At 38.8% G+C, this 19,200-nt stretch overlaps 1 protein-coding gene across 4 annotated transcripts in view; it reads left to right on the top strand.

The window, feature by feature from the left end:
* The window catches only part of ASAP1 (ArfGAP with SH3 domain, ankyrin repeat and PH domain 1), a 395,945-nt gene that overhangs the window by 189,750 nt on the left and 186,995 nt on the right, over positions 1-19,200 (top strand). For all 4 annotated transcript variants that reach the window (XM_077944032.1, XM_077944031.1, XM_015145993.3 and 1 more), the window contains one exon: positions 13,074-13,146. In XM_077944032.1, the coding sequence (XP_077800158.1) occupies positions 13,074-13,146 (73 nt within the window). The remainder of the gene's footprint in view (positions 1-13,073; positions 13,147-19,200) is intronic.

Raw genomic sequence — 19,200 nt, 5'->3', positions numbered from 1 at the left:
TCTTGGAGGTCAGAGGATGCAAAATAGGGACATAGAAATGGCTGGAATTAGAATCTGAGCCTGACACTATGGCCTATCTTTTTAATTGCATGGAAATCTTGAATATCAGATACTTTCCCAGATATATATCCATGTTGATGCTATTTGTGTTACTTTTTTTAAAATTAAAATTGCTTTCATTTAAAAGGAAATCTAACATGCTAAGAGAGTTAGAAGAATAATGTTCCTAGGATTTGAAAATACTTGATTTTCAAAAATCAGAGCCAGGAGAGACTGCAGATTGGTGTAGTCTTGCACATTTGCAGGTCAGGAAGCTGAAAACCAGAGACATCTGAGGGGCAGTCAAATTTAGATGGTAGGTTCCAGTTTCTGTGCACTGGACACATCTAGATCTTCTCCTACACCCTGGGGTGCAGGTCCAGCAAGATGGCTCTACAACAGGGAAGAAATAATATATAAATAAACACATACATAGGTATGTCTGGTATCTTAAAAGATTAATAACTGTTCTTTAACAAGATTAATAAAATATCTTGTTAATAACAAGATAAAAATGTGACGAAACGTCATTATAACCTGGCAGGTGCTCTCATAGCACTGGTGAATGAAGAGAGATTATTTCTTAATTGGGAACAGGGGGCAGTGAAAATTTCTTATTGGGTGATAAAACCCAATCTTAAAGGTTGAAGAAGAGTTTGTAAAATTGTTAAGAAGATGATAGAGAAAAAGGTGAAAGGCAGAAGTATTGTTCAGAAAAGAGAAAATTTTAGCTACTAGAATTAGCATCTCCAGAGTCATAAAGGCCAGAAAGGAGCCTGGCATGTTTGGACATCATGAACTTGGAGAGCCAGGAATATAAAGTGGATAGTCACAATGACAAGGGTGGGCTGGCTGCAAAAGGGAGTTTGTGAAAGTGAGGTGAGGCAGAGAAGGGCTTTATGAGCCATGGTTGGGGGTTCCACTTGATTCTGTTTTAAAGTCAGAGAGTGGCATGACTAGACATACTTAGAAACACTCAGCAACGGTGCAGAAGATCGATGGGTGGAGGATGAACTGCTAGAGGCTGTGGAAGTATCTGACTGGGGCATGATTAAGTCCTAAAGTAAGACAGGAGCCCTTGGAATGGGTTTCAGAAATGCTGCAGAATATCCTGGCATAGAGGCATACACTTGTAGTCTCAACTGCTCTGGAAGCTGAGACAGGAAGATCCCTTGAGCCTAGGGGTTTGAATCTAGCCTAGTAACATAATGAGACCCCTGTTTCTAAAAAATAGAAAACAACGGAAAAAGAAATGCTGCTGAGATTGAATTGGCAGAATTTTGCGGCCTCTTGGGAAGAGGGTTAAACAAAAAGAATGTGACTTTAGTGTCCAGGTGAACATCTTTGTGCCATCAGTGTGATACTAAAGAGACATGGAGGAGGGAGGAAGAGAAGATTTGGAGGAAGACTTGAGTTTGGGGTGTGGTCCCAGAGGAGGAAGTGGATTGAACCACAACAGAAATACTTCAGAGAAGTTCTGTGGTGTAATACCCAGCTTGTCTCCTCCCTTTCCAGTCTTGCCCCTTTACCTTCCATTTTCACCACAACAGTCAGAGTCATTTTTCTCAGGGTCAGAGCTAATTACGTCTTTGTTCTAAAACCCTAGAGGCTCCATCTTGGCCAAACTACGGCCTCCAGAATACAATCCAGTGTCCTTACTATGGCCGTTTCCTCCCTGTGTGATGGGTCCCAGTGTATCTCTTCAAACCTCCTGTTGCCAATTGTTTTCAGGCATCTGATCTCCCTAATGCTTCTTCACACCAAGGGCATCTTTTCTCAGAATGTTGGCATGCACATGGTTGTTCTCTATCTAGTCCACTTTGAAGAAGAGAACGTTCTTGTCTTCACCAGGTATCCCCACACCTAGAACAGACTTGATGCCTGGAGGTATAGGTCTTTGTAGATGGAGGAGCCATATATGCCTGTTCATTCCCCCCGCCACATTCCTCAGCACAGACTAAATGTTTGAGTGACCTCTCAATGGGCCAGAGTTAGGATTAGAAATACCAGAAAGATAAACTATTCCTCTTTGATGAGTAAGCTCCTGTTTTCTTTCCCGATCCCACAGATAGGCCCACTGATTATTTTCAAGGATTTTTCTACCAGTCAGTCACTCTCAGTGGTGGTTTTCAGTAAGTCACCAGTATTTTAAAGGGCACCTGGAAACTCTCACAAGCCTTTGCATCTCCACGTGGTGGTGTAGTTGGTTATTTATATTAAGCCTATTTTCTGTGTGCAGGTACATATGTCAGCAATCAGTTTTAGTGAAAATGATGCCCATTGTCAAGACTCTAGTTCTCAATTTGTGAAGTCCACAAAGGCTGTAGTTCCAAGGGTGTGCCTGAAGCTAAATGGAAAGCCCCTCTGTGGTTTTAACTGACACTATGCTGAGCAAAGTATTTAGCAGATAGACCTATGTGAAATGGCTGATGTGCAGCCCAAATCTGACCTGCTTGGGTGACACAACCCCAGTGACCTGCAAGTTGACTCCTTCCCCCCTTTGCTTTTTATCTCAACTACTCTTTAGCTGTTTTACATAGAGCCTCCTGGAATGGGAAGAAAAAGTCTTTGAAACTGATCGTCTAGTAGCCTGATTACTGAATCCTTTTTTTTTTTTAAGGATCCTCCATCTTTTGAACCCCATTGTGTCAGGTTGAAGGGTTGGAGAGCAATATGGTTATGAATATAGACCTTCGGATCAGGAAGATCTGCTTTGGAATCTTGGCTCTCTTATTAGCTGCATATCTTAGGGCCATTCTGATGTTCAATTTTCTTATCTGTAAAACATAGGTAATAGAAACCTTCTTATAAGTTACTGTGATGATTATATAAGATGATATAAAATTAATGGCAGTGTCACATTGTCATTCTATCATCATCAATATTGGGGAGAAAAGAGACAAAAATGAGCTAAAATCAGACTCTGAGGACCATTGGGAAAAGGAGGAAAAGAAGCAAACACATGTCTTTGTCAGGTGTTATATGAGAAAGGCATTAACAGTACCTTTGGTATCAGAGAGAGTAACTAACTTGACCAGGGTCACACAGTCAGTGCGTGGTAGCCAAGCAAGAAGTGACACAGTTCTCTATGGCCTCAAAGCTTGTGTTTGTAGCCATGGCTTTACACCTCTCAAGATGGTAGCTTGACGCGTGAGTAGGCTGTGTTTCTTCCAGGAGGCAAAGGTTGGACCTCTTAACAAACGGTAGTTGATTTCTAGAACATTAATGATCACTTAGAACTGTGGATACTGGTAGTAACTTAGTGCCAGATGGTGTGGGATCATCAAGGATTCTACTGATTAGGTGCAGAGAATGAGCTTCCCAGAGAAAAGCAAGACTTAGCTTAGCCCTCAGAGGTGGATTGAGTTCTCTTTACAGAATGTATGGAATGGCTGTACTTGTTTAGGGTGACAGGTTTGATTTTAAGGGTTGTATTTGTTTTCACACTGGTATAAAGAACTACCTGATACTGGGTAATTTATAAAGAAAAGAAGTTTAATTGACTCACAGTTCCGCATGGCTGGGGAAGCCTCAGGAAACTTACCGTCTTGGCAGAAGGCAAAGAGGAAGCAAGCACCTTCTTCACAAGGCCGCAGGAGAGAGAGTGGAAGAGCCGTACTTTTTAACCATCAGATCTTGTGAGAACTCACTCACTATTATGAGAACAGAATGGGGGGAACCACCCCTATGATCCAATCACCTCCCGCCAGGCTCCTTCCCTGACATGTGGGGTTCGACATGAGAGTTGAGTGGGGACACAGAGCCAAACCCTATCAAGGGTTTTGAAGGGGATCTATTTTCCTTTCTCTATACACATTGCTGAATTGTGCCGTTGGTACAAAAGGCAGAGTGGTTTAATGAAAAGGTTGTTGATATGATAGGAGGCCCATACCTTCCTCTCACTCATCTAGTCTCTCTCAGTGTCTGCTTTCCCCGTGATGGGGTGCGGGGGAGGGAGGTAGGCAGGCCCTTCACCGCAAGTGGCTTCCTTTTGCCCGTGTTATATGTAGAACTTTGTAAGACTTCCTCTACAACTCGTGGTAATTAATTGAGAGAAGTGTGCTTCATCCAGGTCCTAAGCCTTCATAAATGATTATAAAATGATTTCATCATTGATACTTGATGTGACTGACTTTTGAAAGGCAAGATGAGGCTTGGGAACCATTGTATCCTCCAAGAGTCCTGGGGCGATTAGAAAGTGAATACTTTTACATGTGCTACCCAAACAAAAAATATGTGTTGCAATATTTACCTTAGTTAAGATGGTGCTTCCTTTGAGTGATTGGAATAAACACTAAGGCTTTAAAACAAGCAGTACGTGAGAAATAAACAGCAGCATTATTGAGTTCCAGTTTTCTTCTGTACAGCTTTAATTCTTGATGCTTTTAATATAGAGTCAGATTTATTTGACTGATATTTATTGAGGCCTACTCTGGGCCTAACATAGGCCCTGCCTCAAAACGTATACACACCTAACAAATAATTTATGCCTACGTAGGAAAGCAGACTTTTGCGAGCTAGTTTTATGCAATACCTTTTCTTTGGCTCGGGAAGTTGATAGCTTGGTGATATTTTCTTGCATGGACTAAGTCCTTAGAATTGTTTAGGAGATACTGGCCGAAGGTAGTATGTTAAATTTTTGCCAAGGATCTGAACTGTGAAGTAACCCTTCAAAGTTTAGGATCTACAGATCTTTGCTGTTCTTGGGTCAAATTCCAGCTGAGAACCATGCAACCATTAAGCTGTAGGCACTGTAGCGGACATTAAATGTGTCTGATAGAAATCTTTATAAACACAGGAGAATCTTAAGGATACTTTTTATAGTCTAAAACAGCACAGATAAACATCTTAAAACCTTTATTTGCAGATCACATATCAACTTTCAATTTTGGGGCTGTGTTATGCAAATCAAATTTTATTTTAGGTTGGTCATTTCCCCTTCATGGCAGCCTCATTCAACTCATATTAATCTTGAAACTAACAAATGATAACATCTTTACGTCTTCGTTTCATATAAGCTGCTGCTGCCAGGTCCCTCTTCCTCTGTTGGCAAGTATTCTGCGCTGCTGCTTCCTGGTTGAACCCCACTAACTGTGGGTGTTGTATAGTTGTTACACAGGATGATTCTTAGCACTCCACGCCTCAACTCCTCAAACTGCCGTAATTGGGGCTGTACTTTGAGTTCCTGTTTCTGTTCTGCTCTCTCTGCTTCAACTTGTCTTTCCTGTCTGCACCCTTACTCCCATTCCTTTCTGGCTTGTTGTAAGAGGAGTGTCAGGTAGAATGCCATGAGCGGCGTCTCCTCTGAGATTGCAGGGGTTGAAGATGGAATTGACCTGGGGCAGCACCTGGCCCACAGGGGACACTCTTAGTTCCTTATTCTCTTCTTAATTCCTTTCCAACCTTCTTTTTGTTATCCCTGGACCCCCATGAGACTTATTTTGCTCTTCCAAAGGTGTGCCATACAGACAAGCTATGTTTCACTCACTTCTGTATCTTTATAGCCTAACCCCTAGCCATTGCTTAGTAAATGTTTGCTGGGTGGATGAGTGCATAGAAAGATAATCCTAGTGAGGGGAAATGATGAGAGGTATTTTCAGACTAGTTGGGTTTTAATTTCATTTGTGGCCACTCCACTTACCCTTTCAGATGAGGAGATAGAGCTGCTTTGGCAGGGTTTATTGTGCCCACATGGTCATTTTGGATTCTTCCACAGTCTCTGGGAATGGGCATTCTTGTTTTTAATTTCAAGTAGTCAGGAGATTCTGGGACCATCTGTTTACTAGTGTAGGAAAGGGCAAGGCAACAAGGAGTTCATATGCACATAGTACTCAGGTCAGTTTAACTGAAACCACCAACAGGTCCTCAAATGTCAGACACAGACATAAGGAAGATATTCATTCCTTCACCTTCCATTTGTTTGCTTGTTCATTCAGTCAGCTTCCACTGAGTGCTCTAGTAAGTCTGATACCATGCTACCTGTTGGGGCCTTTTAGGTTACAACAGGGTGATCTGTACACCCTTGATTCGGCCCTCCAGCCAGATCAGTGACTAACACAAATCTTTAAAATGAATTTAATACATTTTTCCTGTGAAAAGAAGGGAAATTTTAAAAAATTAATAGATATTTACTGCACATCTCTTATTGTTTTCCATGCTGGTGACATTGCCGTGAACAGGATAGTACCACTTCTTTGAGATATTACATTCTATTGGGACAGATCGTAATCACAGGAGCATGACAATAAGATCATTTCAGAGAGTGTTAGTTCTTCCTAGGTAGTAAGAGAGGGTAATGAATGGAGAGTGACTGGGAGTTGGGCCATCAGAATGTCCTTGTGAGGTGACATTTGAGCTGAAAGCCAGAAAAAAAGAGAGAAGGTACAAGCTAGGCCCATTTAGATTTAGGCGAAGGGAGTTTTAAGAAAAAGATTTCAGGAGAGAGGTCAGCAATTCTAAAAGCTTTAAGGCAGGACTGGTGCATTGGGGTTTGAAAGACTGTAGGTGTGGCTGGAACATAATGAGTAGTGGAGGGTATGGGAACAGAGGGGAGAGGGCAAAAGGCTGGGTCACATAGGGCCTTACAGGCAGTAGCGAGGACTTTGTTTTATTAGAAGAACAGTGAATTCATTCATCTTTCCTTTCTTCCTCCAAAGAGAGAGAGGGAGAGAGATTCGTTTCATTCATGTCAGTGAATCCTTACAAAGCATCTTCTATGTGAAGAAATAAACATGAATATTATCCTGGTATTATTCTTACAGAGTTTTCAGTTGATGGAGTACGGGGAGAGACACAGGTACTTAAACATCTAAAAAATAAGATACAGAGTGGAATGATATGAGAAGTATGGATAAAGCAAGCCCCAGGCTAGCAGTAATAAATGTTTTATGAACAGCTTACTTTATCAATCCTATCAGAAGCCTTACCAGGCTTCCCATGTCTTCTAGCAAAGGGTTTTGTTGCTGCTGCTTTGCTGTGGCAAGAAGTGAGGAGGCCTGCAGCTGGTTAAGGAGAGGTAGATGCACAATTTGGTTTTCACACTTAGGCTGGTGCCTGTTGAAGCGTCTAGCACACTGACTGGATGAATAAATGCCTAAATGATGTAAAAACCCAAGTTTGATGATCATGAGAAAAAATCTCAGAGAAATTGGTTCCAGGACCCCCACAGATACCAAAATCTATGCAGGAAGGCCGACAGCACACATTTGCATGGTTTGCCTGTATCTCTCCCCTTTTTGAGGAGGAGACAGTGACAATTCTTCATTGTCATTCTTTCTTCTGGCACCTTTATCCACAGCTCTACTCATGATCACATTGAACAATGTGAATGAATGCACAGAAAGAGCTTATGCCTTCACATTATGATTATTCATGTATGTGTTCTAGCATATGGAGACTTAAAATGGATAAATAATTTACTGATTTGGTGTGAGGCTGCATGAGAACTTATGTCACTTTTTCATCCTCTTATGCAAGTGTTAATTAGACATCCCTAAACACATTACTCTGCAATCCTCACTCCTCCCATCAAGGTAGCATGATTGCCTAACAAACTCAAGGCTGAAGTAATCAGTCTAAACCAAAATTAGGCCAAAGTAGCATTCCCTTGCTTCCCCTGTTAAAGGAATAACACATATAAGAACATTTACCTTGTGGCGATTATGGGACAAATGCATCCATTAAAAAGCATTTTTTAAGTGACCTCTCTGAATATACTATAAAACAATACAATGGAAGCCCTTTTTTTTCAAGTAAGTTTAAAAAAAAAAAAATTTTTTTTAAGGAAATCACTTTGGTATAGGAGTATTTGTTTCAGAGATGTTTTGCTGTCGCTGCTCCAAGTGTTTCACTGGCAGCCGCCTTCTGAGGTGACAGTAATGATAGCTAGTCGTTTTTGAGCACCTGCTCCATTCAAGGCTTTGTGCTAGCCACTTCTAGGCACATTAACGTATTGAATGCTCACAGCACTCCTAGATGGTAGGTATAATTCCCTGGTACCTTGGCATATCTCTAGGAAATTCTATGCTGATATTTTATTGTTATATACTATTTCCTGCCTCTGTAAACATATTCATAAAATTTAGCTCCAAAGAATTGTGGTTATTATCTAAAATCAAATCTACCCAAATTAAGAGCAATTTTCCCACTTGAGTATATAGAAAGTGCCATAGATTTAGAAAGTAATTCTAAAATAGTTAGAATTTTAGAAAATCTTAATGAATAGTGGCAACAGTATTGCCATTTCTCAGTTAACGTAAATATATTTCAATAAAATATTTTTAAAGAAAGTTCACAGAATAACGGAAGGCAATGTCCTCTTAAGACATTATTCTCATCACTGTATAGTCATATCTCTTCTACATATGTGGCTATACATATTAGATATGTATACCTTTAAACTTTGTTCGAAACCATTAGGAGAAGAATTACAGAGGACCATGTTTTCTAAATTTAAAACTATTTTATCAACCATTTTCAAAACAAGTCTTATGTTGCCTACTTTTCTGTTTTGTGGAGATGATTATACTGATGAGTTTATGTATTCAGTCATTTGTCGCTTCATTTCACAAGCATTTTTGAGCATCTACTGTGTGCTAGACACTGGGAATAGGAACTCAGCCATGAACAGGTTATACAAAGCCCCTGCTTTCATAGAACTTCCATTCTTCTAGAGAAATACCGTAAAAGCAAACAAATCATGAACAGGATCATTTCAGGGTGTGGTAACACTATGGAAAAACTGGCATGACGTGCATTCGAGAGTACCCCTTGGGTGGGCCGAGTGTGTACACTGCTGTAGGGTATCCTTAGAAGACTTTTGTGGAGAAAGGACTTTTAATCTGAGGCCTGTGTAAGAAGAAAGATCCAGTCATCCAGAGAGCTTGGGGGAAGAGTTCTAGGCAGAGCAATCAACTAGTTCAAATGCCCTGAGCAGGCATGGTCAGATTCATACACGTCTCTGAGAACATTGCTGTTTCACTCTGCTGTGACTGAGGGATACCACTCGGCCTAGAGGGGTATGCTACCCTTCCTGTCCTCAAAGTCTCAAAGGACTTTTCCATCCTTATGGTCTGGTTTCTGTAATTTTTCTACATCCTTTTGGCTGTCAGCTCTCATGTAGTGCCTCCATCAGTATGGCTTCCCAGTGGCCTCTCTCTGATTTGCAGCAGCCTGCATCTTCTCTGTGCCTAGATTCAAATGACAAAACTTGTTAGGACTATGTGTGAAATAAAAGTAGAAAGTCTTCGTGTCAAGGTTGGAAGTACTCTCCTAGATTACCATCCCTGATCCTTAGTTATGTAATGTTAAAGAGAATGTAATGATGTCGTATGGCACAACTTTACATTCTCCTTTATTCATGTATTTGTTAATTCATTCTTTCCCGCCCACGCCACCCTTTTGTGTTGTTCAGCTGCAGACACATACTTAAAAATGCCCGCACATGTTTTATCCTACTTTTAATGATTTGGGAAAGATAATCTTATAGCCTATAATATCTACCATTTTTCTCTTAGCCCTTATTTAATTTTACATATATGACATTTCAAAGGATGTCACTGCAGTTGTTTGGCATTTATGGGAATAAAACTTTGTAGCACACTTAGACATGTGTTATTTCTAGAGGGAGCCTTGTTTGACTGAAGGACAGTATCCCCTGGCTCTCTAAAACAGGAGGCTCTTAAAAGTGTATTTTATTTAGCTTATTTTTGCCAGTGGCCAAACACTTGAGCTTAAAAGAAAAAGAAGTGTCACCTAGAGTTAACTGACTGTAGCTGTCAAATGGGGATGCTTTCAATAAACTTTAAAAGTGAGTAGGTGAACTTTACACCCTAACAGTTCATAAGCAAGTTGGTAAACATTCAACAAAAATTCTGAGACTGTACCCGCTCCCCCTCCAACGGAAGGAAGTAGGTAGATAGTCTCAACAAATGTTACGGCTGAAATCTTTCACATTCATTTGCTCATTTGGAGTTAACTGTAAAGTCCACTTAGTAATTTCTCTTAGACTACAGTCACCTTTTTTGGTCATTATTCCCGCAAAGATAACCGATAGGTTATTTTCCTCCAGAAGCAGGTCTTTGTTTCTTTCTTGAAAGTAATTAAGAAATGTTAAGATTCAGGGGAAACTTGGACTTGCCTTCCACAACAGATTAGATGGCATGGTTGAAAAAGCATAGGCTGGCTCTTCTCTTACTTGGTATGTGGCGCTTGGCAAGCTAACTAATTTCTCTAAGGCCCAAGGTTTTTTATCAGGGAAAAAGGACAATCATAAGTATAGAAAAAAATTAATGACTATTTTTAGCATTTTTAAAAAATGACATCACAGAAACAGTTCATCTAGGAATAAACCCATTTTTTAAGTAAATTTACTTTTAAGTAAATGCTTATTTGCATCATTTTCCATCTAAATGTCTTATATTTTTTTAAAACTCAGGTTTATCTCAAAACTGGTATGTAGTTGCCACCTCCCCCATATGATGAGACTGTTTTTAGTCTCAGCTTATCGCAGATATCATTAGAATGCAGAATTAGGTAGTGGTTAGAAGATAAGGCTCTGTGTTGTCAGAGACCTGGGTTCAAATTCCAGCTCAGCTACCCTGGACAAGTTAACCTTTCTAAGCCAAGCCTCTGTTTCCTCATTCATAAAATGGATATAATAATAATATTTATTTCCTAGGACTTTTGTGAGAATTAACTGAGATAATCTATGTAAACCTCTTAGCATGCTTTCTGGTTTATACCAAGTGTTTGTTAAATACTGGTTATCTTCCCTCTTTCCTCTACAGTGCAAATCTTAAATCTTTTCAGTAATACAAAATTTGTCTCTTCCCTGAAATGTCTCATAAAACATTTCCTTAAGCATGACATGCAGCATGACAGGTATGTGAGATGACTTGAGATCCTAAGCCAAGGAGCATTTTGTATAGGTAGAGGTACATTGTAGTTTTCAGGGTATCTCCTATCAATGGTAAATGATCATGCTTTTTCATTTATTTTAGCTCTTTACAATACAGTCATTTAAATTTTTTAAAAGAGATATAAGTGTATTTAAAGGGAGATATTGAACAGAAGTACAGGTGGGCAGTGGATGTGACAAGATACGGAGTTAGAATGTAGTGATGGGTATGGTGGAAATAGTGTTAGACTTGCAGTCTGGAAACCCTGTTTTTTGTCTCAACATCCCAGTAAAGAAAGCATACACTTTGGGATTTGGTAGATATAAGCGTGGAATGTGATGTTATCATTTTCTGCCTCTGTGACCTTGGGAAAGTTACTTAACCTTTCTTGCCTTCCCTTTCTATAAATATTTATTGAAGGTCTACTACATTTCCTTATCTGAAAAATTAAGGTGATCTTTAACAGAATTTCTATAAAGATGCAATGCAAAGAGATAAAATATTTGAAAGCATATATATCTTATATAATTGATATGTTTTATAAATATAATAAGTTTTATACCTCATGTCTAGTAAGTGCTCAGTAAATGTTAGTTCTAGTGTTATTTAGGACCTGTGGTTGCAAGTGACAGAATTCCAAGCTCAACTGGCTTAGGACAGAAGGAATTTGTTGTCTCATGTACTCAGACTATAGGAAGGTTAACAGTGACATATGCCTTGGGAACAGCTGGAAGCAAAAACTCGGATGCCAGAGGACTGTCTCTACCTCTTTTCTCTGTAACTGTGTCTCTGTTAGTGTCATTCTGTCTGGCCACATTTTTCCTCACATCAAGAAACAGAACTACTGGCAGTCCTAAGCTGATGTGACCAGAAAGGGACTGAGCTTGTTTCCAAGCCCAGAAATCCTAGGAATGTCATTGAGTCCAGTATGAGTCTAGTGCTTACCCGGCCAGACATTGGGGTCTAGAGAACAAGAGGTGAAGGAAAATGGTAGGAAAGACCGTTTTCCATAAGGGGAATTGTAGGTGCCTGCTACCATTGCTTTTATCCGTTTCAGCTTCTTCAGGGAAGTACTTAGCCTCTACGGGCTTCAGTTTTCTGGTCTGAAGTTCCAAGGTTTAGATGATGTAATGGATGTGAGTGTACATTTAATGTTTTAAAATTTTATTTATGCAGTTTATTACTGTTATTCTCATGCCCTGCAAATCTTGACATATCATCTGGGGGTTCCCAGGCTGACCGCAGACCCTTGAAGTAGCAGAAAGGGGCCTAAAATTGTTTTAAGAAGCTAGTCCAGTGTGCCAAGTACATTGACTATGCCCCCTTTTAAACTTGTTTTTTGAGTGTAATACATGTACAGAAAGGAGTACATATCCTAAATGCACAATTTGCTGAATTTTAACAAACTAAACACAATTGTATATCCTGTACCTGGATTAAGAATCAACAACAATAGACTCCTAGAAGCCCCCCGCTTGTACCACAAGTAGATTAATGTGTTGATTCATCATCTAAGAAATAATTTAAAAGCGTTACCAGCATCATGATGGCATTTTCCAAACTTTTTTTAAATTAAAATATTGCTAAAATTCAACTGCCATATGTCATAAGTATTTTTTTTTAACACTAAAAGAAATCCCAAAACTTAAAAGCACTGTGAAAAGCTCTTCAGGTCATTCCTACTCATTATACTCCTTGAAACATTTTTCTGGCTAAAATTACCATTTAGGTGATAAAATGACAGTGTCCTCTTGCCTGGGTATTGTGCCATTCATGTCTATGCTTGCTTTTTCTCCTTACCAGATTGTAAATGCATGAGAGAATACAAGCCTTAAGATTTCTTAGGTGTCTTGTATTATCTTTCTTGTGCGTAACTTAGCATGATAATTGACTGACTAGAATGCTATCCATTTCACACACTGAGCTTTGTGGAATGACTGTACTTCTCCTGAAACTATAACTACCCAGATGCCAGGGACTTCCAGTCTGAAATGATTCATTGTTAATGAATATGTCAGTTTGCTGTTGCTCTGGTACGCAGGAAAACAAATGCAATTACAAATGAATTTTTCTTTCTTTCTTTTTTTTTAATTTACCAAATCTTCTAATATCTTTTCCCCCTTTTTTCTCTTTTAGGCTCTAGACCAAGATAGAACAGCCCTTCAGAAAGTGAAGAAGTCTGTAAAAGCAATATATAATTCTGGTCAAGGTAAGCACTTACTAAAAATCAGATAACATGAATTATAAATAATGTCTACAGAGTTTTCTTAGTTATTTAAAAGATGTTAAGTTTATAGGAAACTTGACGCAAATGGAAAAGTAAGTAGGTAAAAGAAATTTCTCTTTTTTTCTCTTATCTCGACTATCAGCCCAAGCCTATTAGTGTTTCCAAAACAGAAAGAAGAGAAAGCATTAGTCGCAGTGGATTTTACTATACCCTTAAGTGCTTAATAGAGTTATGAGTAGTTTTGTCACAAGTGACATGAAATAGATAAAATTTCTGTGTGAATTTGGTCAACCTGTAACTCAGTGGCTTCAGTTAAACACATCAGAATCTTTTCCCTTCTTCAGTGTACCTGTACACATTTAAAAATTATTGGCGATGGTCGTGGAAAAAGTTAGAGAGGAGGGGGCAAAGTTAAATTCAGACCTCAACAGACCTGTGAACTATCATCTTTTCTTTTGTTGGAAGGTGTGCCAGATAACCTATGTAACTAAATGTTTTAACTGTCTAGTGACTTTGTCACCTTGGAGTCAAAAGTATGTCATCAGTGAGTAAGAGGAAACAAACCAAATTAAAAAAAAAAAAAAAAAAAAAAACAGAGTAACCACAAAAAATGGTAGGCTCCAGCACTGTAGAAGAGAGGCATGGAAACAAAATGGATTTCAGAGTTTCTCACTCACATCTTTTGTTACTATTGCAGTACCACCTCACCTACCAATGGGTTACTTCTCTAAGAAATCAGTGGTCTGTAACTTAACAGAAAACCTGGGAGGGAAGGCAGCAGACTATAATAGAAAGAGCGCAGGCCATGAAGTTGGACAGATACGGGCTTTCATCCTTGCTAATCCACTTCTTATTAGCAAGGTGACCTTGAGCTAGTTATTTCTCCTTCTTGAGCTTCCATTTTTCTTCCGTAACATGAGGATAGTGGTATTTAAAAAGTTGTTGAAGGGATTTAATGAGCTCATATCTGAAAAGGGCCTGCCAGGTTACGGGAGTTCAATAAATGCTTGTTCCTCTTAATTTTATCATCATGAAATTATTGAGCTGAATGGAACGTGAACAAGCCAAAACCCTCAGGTACTTTATGGCCCTCCCGTCTCATCAGAGCTGGGAATCACTAGCCAAATGAAACTGGAAACCTAATATTCTCTTGTTTTTTAACCCCCCCAGGCCTTGAGACATTCTGTAGTATTAATTGTTAACACAGTTTGCACCCTGGTGCCTTCATTTTGCTCCCTAATTTCTTTATATCCAATAAAACACTAACTTCTCATTAATATAGATAACTAATGGTCATGTAGTTATGACCAAATGTTGTTTTAGGTCTTGGCTTAAGTTATATACCTAATTTATAACTTCTGCCATTAGCATTTTTTTCAATGAACTCCTACACTGTGATAGGCCCTTATATTTGATATTAGCTCTTTCGGGAGGTGAGTGGGATAAATAACTAGGAGATGCCACAAAGCGGGCTTCTGGGGTGCTGATATTGTCGTTTCTTGATGCTAGTGGTGGTTACATGGTAAAGTTCACTTTTTGATAATTCATCAGATGCTGAACTTAGGATTTATATACTTTTCTGTAGGTATGTATATTATATACCAATAAAAATATATTTAAAGTATTATATACAAGGAGGTTCACTGAAGCCTTGGTTGTGATTTGGAAGAGCAGAAAATAAAAGGGATTTATTAAATAAACAATAGTATATATATAATAGAACACTGCACACCCTTTTAAAAAAGAGAGAAACTCAAGTAGTCTAAGTCTGAGTTTGAATCCTAGCTTTGTTAAACTGGTTCAAGTCAAGTATATTATTTAACTTCCAGGAGTCTTACATTTCCTTACCATAAATTAAAAAAATAATATCTAATGTGCAGGGGATTGTATGGACAAAAGGAGAGACCATCTAAGGCCCCTAATACACTGCCTGCCACATAGTAGGTGCTTAACAAATGGTAGATGGGGGAAAAGGACAGCTAGATGAATGCTTGAGTGCCTTCTCTATTTTAATTCAGTGATTCCACATATAACGTTTGACCAGCCTGATTTTATAAAGAGCTTAATGAGAACCATTATTTGTCTCAGGAAGAACGGTCAGTTCTCTGTAATGTGATGATGGTTTGTGCCTGAGGCTCTACACTTGTGAGCTGCAAAAAGGAGATCTTTGCTTTACAGCTGTGAGATGCTGCTGTATTTACTGTGCTGAAGGCCCCCTCCATGTGACTCTTTTCCAAATGTTCTCCCTCAAGATGCATTTCATCCCTTGGCCACAATGACCACATCACTCAACAGCTCATACAAAGGCTCCTCTACTGGGGGATATGCTTCTTCCTGTTCTTTAAAGGATTTCCTTGATCACAGCTGCCCTGGGTATGACAGAAGGGAGAGATTGTTCCTGTATGGATGTAAAGAGGAGAGAGTTCAAGGGCTATATGTGTAATCTGGGTATAGCTTCCTCCAGTAGACTGCACCCTCTTTGTGGATGGGAGTGGCACAGCTAACTGAACATTGAATCTCTCCAGTCTGGATTAGGGGTTCTGTGTGCCCTACTTCTAGGTTTGTACTATTAGAGTAGCCTCTAGTGACATATGGTTTTAAATTTTAAATGAATTAAAATAAAATGTAAAATTCAGTTCTTCAGTTTTAGCCACATTTCAAGAATTTAACAGCCATATATGACTAGTGGGTGCCATATTGGGTAGTGCAGAAATAAAAACTTCTCCATCATCACAGGAAGTTCTTTTGTTCTTTTAGACTGATACTGTAGGAGAACATGTATCCCACTGTATTGCAATTATTAACCATCTCTCTTGGAGTAGATAATGAGTCTTACCTTTGTTGATTAGGATCACCTGAAGAACTCTTAAAAACAAAAACAGGAATCTCTCAGACCCTTACCCTAGAATTGTTCCAGAGTAGAGCCTAGCTATTGAGATTAAAAAATATGTTATTCCCCAGCGGATTCTAACTTGCAGCTAAAATTAAGAACTGTTGCACTGGCCTATGAGCTTTTTGATAAGACTAGTACTATGTTTTTCATCTTCGTAGTTTATGCATTTGTCAAGGTAATTTATTAGTTTGTTCAAAAAGGTATTTATTGAGCACCTATTATATTCTCCTGTTCTGGGCGTTAGGTGTTTGGCATATCAAAGTCTCTGCCTTCATGAATTTTACAATCCAGTAGGGGAGAGATAAATGTTAATCAGATCATCAAACTGGAAAGTATTTATAACTAGAAACTAGGATGTGCTATAAAAGAAAGCTTACAAAGTGCAAAGGGTGAAATAGGAAGAAGGATCTGAGGTAGTATGAGGAAGGTACTAAGGGAGTACCACCTGGAGGAAATGATATTCGTTGTGTATTTATGCTGTACTAGGCTAAGCCAAACAAGCCGATAAGGAAAGTACCATTGTTCTCATTTTATAGATAATGAAACTGAAGCTTAGAGAGCCAGAATAACTTGTTCAGGGTACCATACCTGGCAAATAACAGAAAGAGAGCCCAGCTGCCCCCAGCTTTGCTCTTTACAGGTACTTTGTATTTGTCTTCTACCTAACACATGGCAGGGGCTCAATAAGGGTTGAATGAATCGCTACATGTTGGCTGGATGGATTACTACCTGGGAAGCTCTCTGAGACCAGCTATTAATATTCACTAATCGTGAATATTCATGAATGGATCCATCAAATGGAAACTCCCAGCATTGTAATCTGTGGGATGACTTTGGTGTTTCCCAGATGAGACCACAAATAGTATTACCATGGTCCTGTCTCAGAAATATAGGGACAAACTCAGATCCCTCCAGGTTCCTCACAGACTATTGAGGCCTGATAGGGTTTCTGCAGTCATGAGCAAGTATAGTATAGCTGGGTTTATGGACAACACTATGACATTTAATTCTTTAAAAATGACTAAATGAGTAAAACAGTGGTGTTGCATAGCTTTCCATGATACATGCTCAGTGGAATCCAAGCTGTTTCCCTGCAAGGGCTTTTGGCCTCATCCAGAGAAACCACAAGAAGCTGAACCCTGCTATCTGTTTCCCAATGCATTTTTATAATTTTCTTGTTTTCTCACAATGCTTAAGTGATACAAAACCCATGGGATACTTTTTGAACATTTAAAAAGCATTTCTATATTTCTGGTTGGAGGTTACCAATCACTCAACTTCACAAAGTGATTTGAAAGATGGCTAAACATTGTGAAGCTTGTTACTCTTAAAATGTGCTATTTTTACACATAAACTTTTATCAGTACTAGTACACAGTATGAAAATGAGGGGTTTTTGGTTGTTGTTGTTGTTTGTTTTGTTTTGTTTTGTTTTTTAACAAATTGTCTCCATGCAAGCCCTTTAGTTTCAAGATTGTTCTGGGAATTTGTGTCTCACTTTTCCTTGTTGTGTATGAGGACATTTTAAAAAACAAAACAAAACTCAATTCTGTGAACTGCTTAGACCAATGGAAAATTCTCCACGCTATTCAGTTTTCCTGTGTTATTCTCTAAGTTTTGAAGTTTTAACATTATTAATCTGTGAAACAGATTGTCGTTTAGGAAGTCTGCCTTAGTGGTCCCTCTCCCTTTTCCCTTTTCTCCCTCCTTTTGCCCTTTTGCTAATGTATGATTAAAATGACTAGTTTCTTGGGCACTGTGGAGGTTTTAATTTATTGTAATTCTTGGGCAATTTTCTTTACAAAGATAGAGCCTAATCCCCCTTCCCCTTGAATGTACCACCAGAGTTATTAACTCCCTTCTAATGAATAGAATGTAGTAGAAGTGATGCCATGTGATTTCCAAGGCCAGTCCATAGGCAAGATAGCTTCCACCTGGTCCTTCCATTCTTTTTCTGATCATTTTCTTTGAAGGAAGCCAGCTACCATATTGAGGATACTCAAGCAGTCCTATGGAGAACTACCACACACTTGCCAGCCTTGCAAGTGAGACATGGAAGCAAATCTAACCCCAGGCAAACTTTCAGACAACTGTAGCCCTGGCTGGCATCTTGATCTTGATCTTTGTGAGAGACCCTGGGTCAGTACAGTAGGAGTGGGGCTGGCATTCCCTAGGAAGCATAAGCATGTGAATGCACATAAGTCAGGTGTGGCTTGAGAAAAGAGCTTACTGTTTGCTTCTCAGTATTGTTTAAAAAACACAGTGTGACACTTTTACAAATGGAAGCATGTGGTTCATAGTAAGCATGGGTATACTGAGTTTTCTGTTCTACCAAATGAGTTAGGTTGAAAACATTAATCTTTTTGAACAGATACATTCTCACACAACACAGTTACAGGTATACACTTTTTTCTGGGAATAGGAACTCAGGATATTCCTGCTACTAGGTCTTTTTCTGTGTTAAAGTTTTGGCTTTTTTTTTTTTTTTTTTTTTTTGCTCAAATTAAATGAACATATTATTATATGGCTGGTACCTTAGAATGTATGCCAGGATATATTCAGAATAAATGATAGCTTATTGGTAACACATGCTGCCCCTTAGAATCTATAACATTGTTGGTCTGAAAGTTGAGGCTTGTAAATCCTTTAATGTTTCTGGGCAAGAAAAAAATGATAGTGGTATATAATTTGATCACAAGCATATGATGTGAAAGTCTTATTTTCAAAACACAGCTAAATTGTTGTAAACAGTTTTGTAGCTTTTTCATTACAAGAAAGACAGCCATTGATTTTATTTCCTTACATTTTTGTCTCCCATTCCCTTTCAGTTAGAATTAAGTAGTAGTTTTATAAGAGAGTATTTGTGTTTTTTAAGGCAAAAAATGTGTGGTGTTCTCTCCAGTTTTTCATTTTGTTAAATTATGTATTTTAAGAAAAAGCTCATAGTGCACAAGGAAATCTAGGATTTTAAAGGTAAAGTACTCAATTTATCAATGGATAGGAAGCAAATGCTTTTGTAACCAAACAACTTCATTTGAGCTATTTTTTAGTTAAGCATTTCCTCAAACTTGAAGGTATAGTGTGAATTCAGTTGTAACTAGAGTTGGTAATTAGGTTCGGTGTCTTACCGTGGTGTCATGTAAT

The sequence above is a fragment of the Macaca mulatta genome, chromosome 8 (genome assembly GCF_049350105.2).
Source record: "Macaca mulatta isolate MMU2019108-1 chromosome 8, T2T-MMU8v2.0, whole genome shotgun sequence".
NCBI lineage: Eukaryota > Metazoa > Chordata > Mammalia > Primates > Cercopithecidae > Macaca > Macaca mulatta.
Note: the sequence above shows the minus strand (reverse complement) of the source record. Positions and strands in the feature narration are given on the sequence as shown.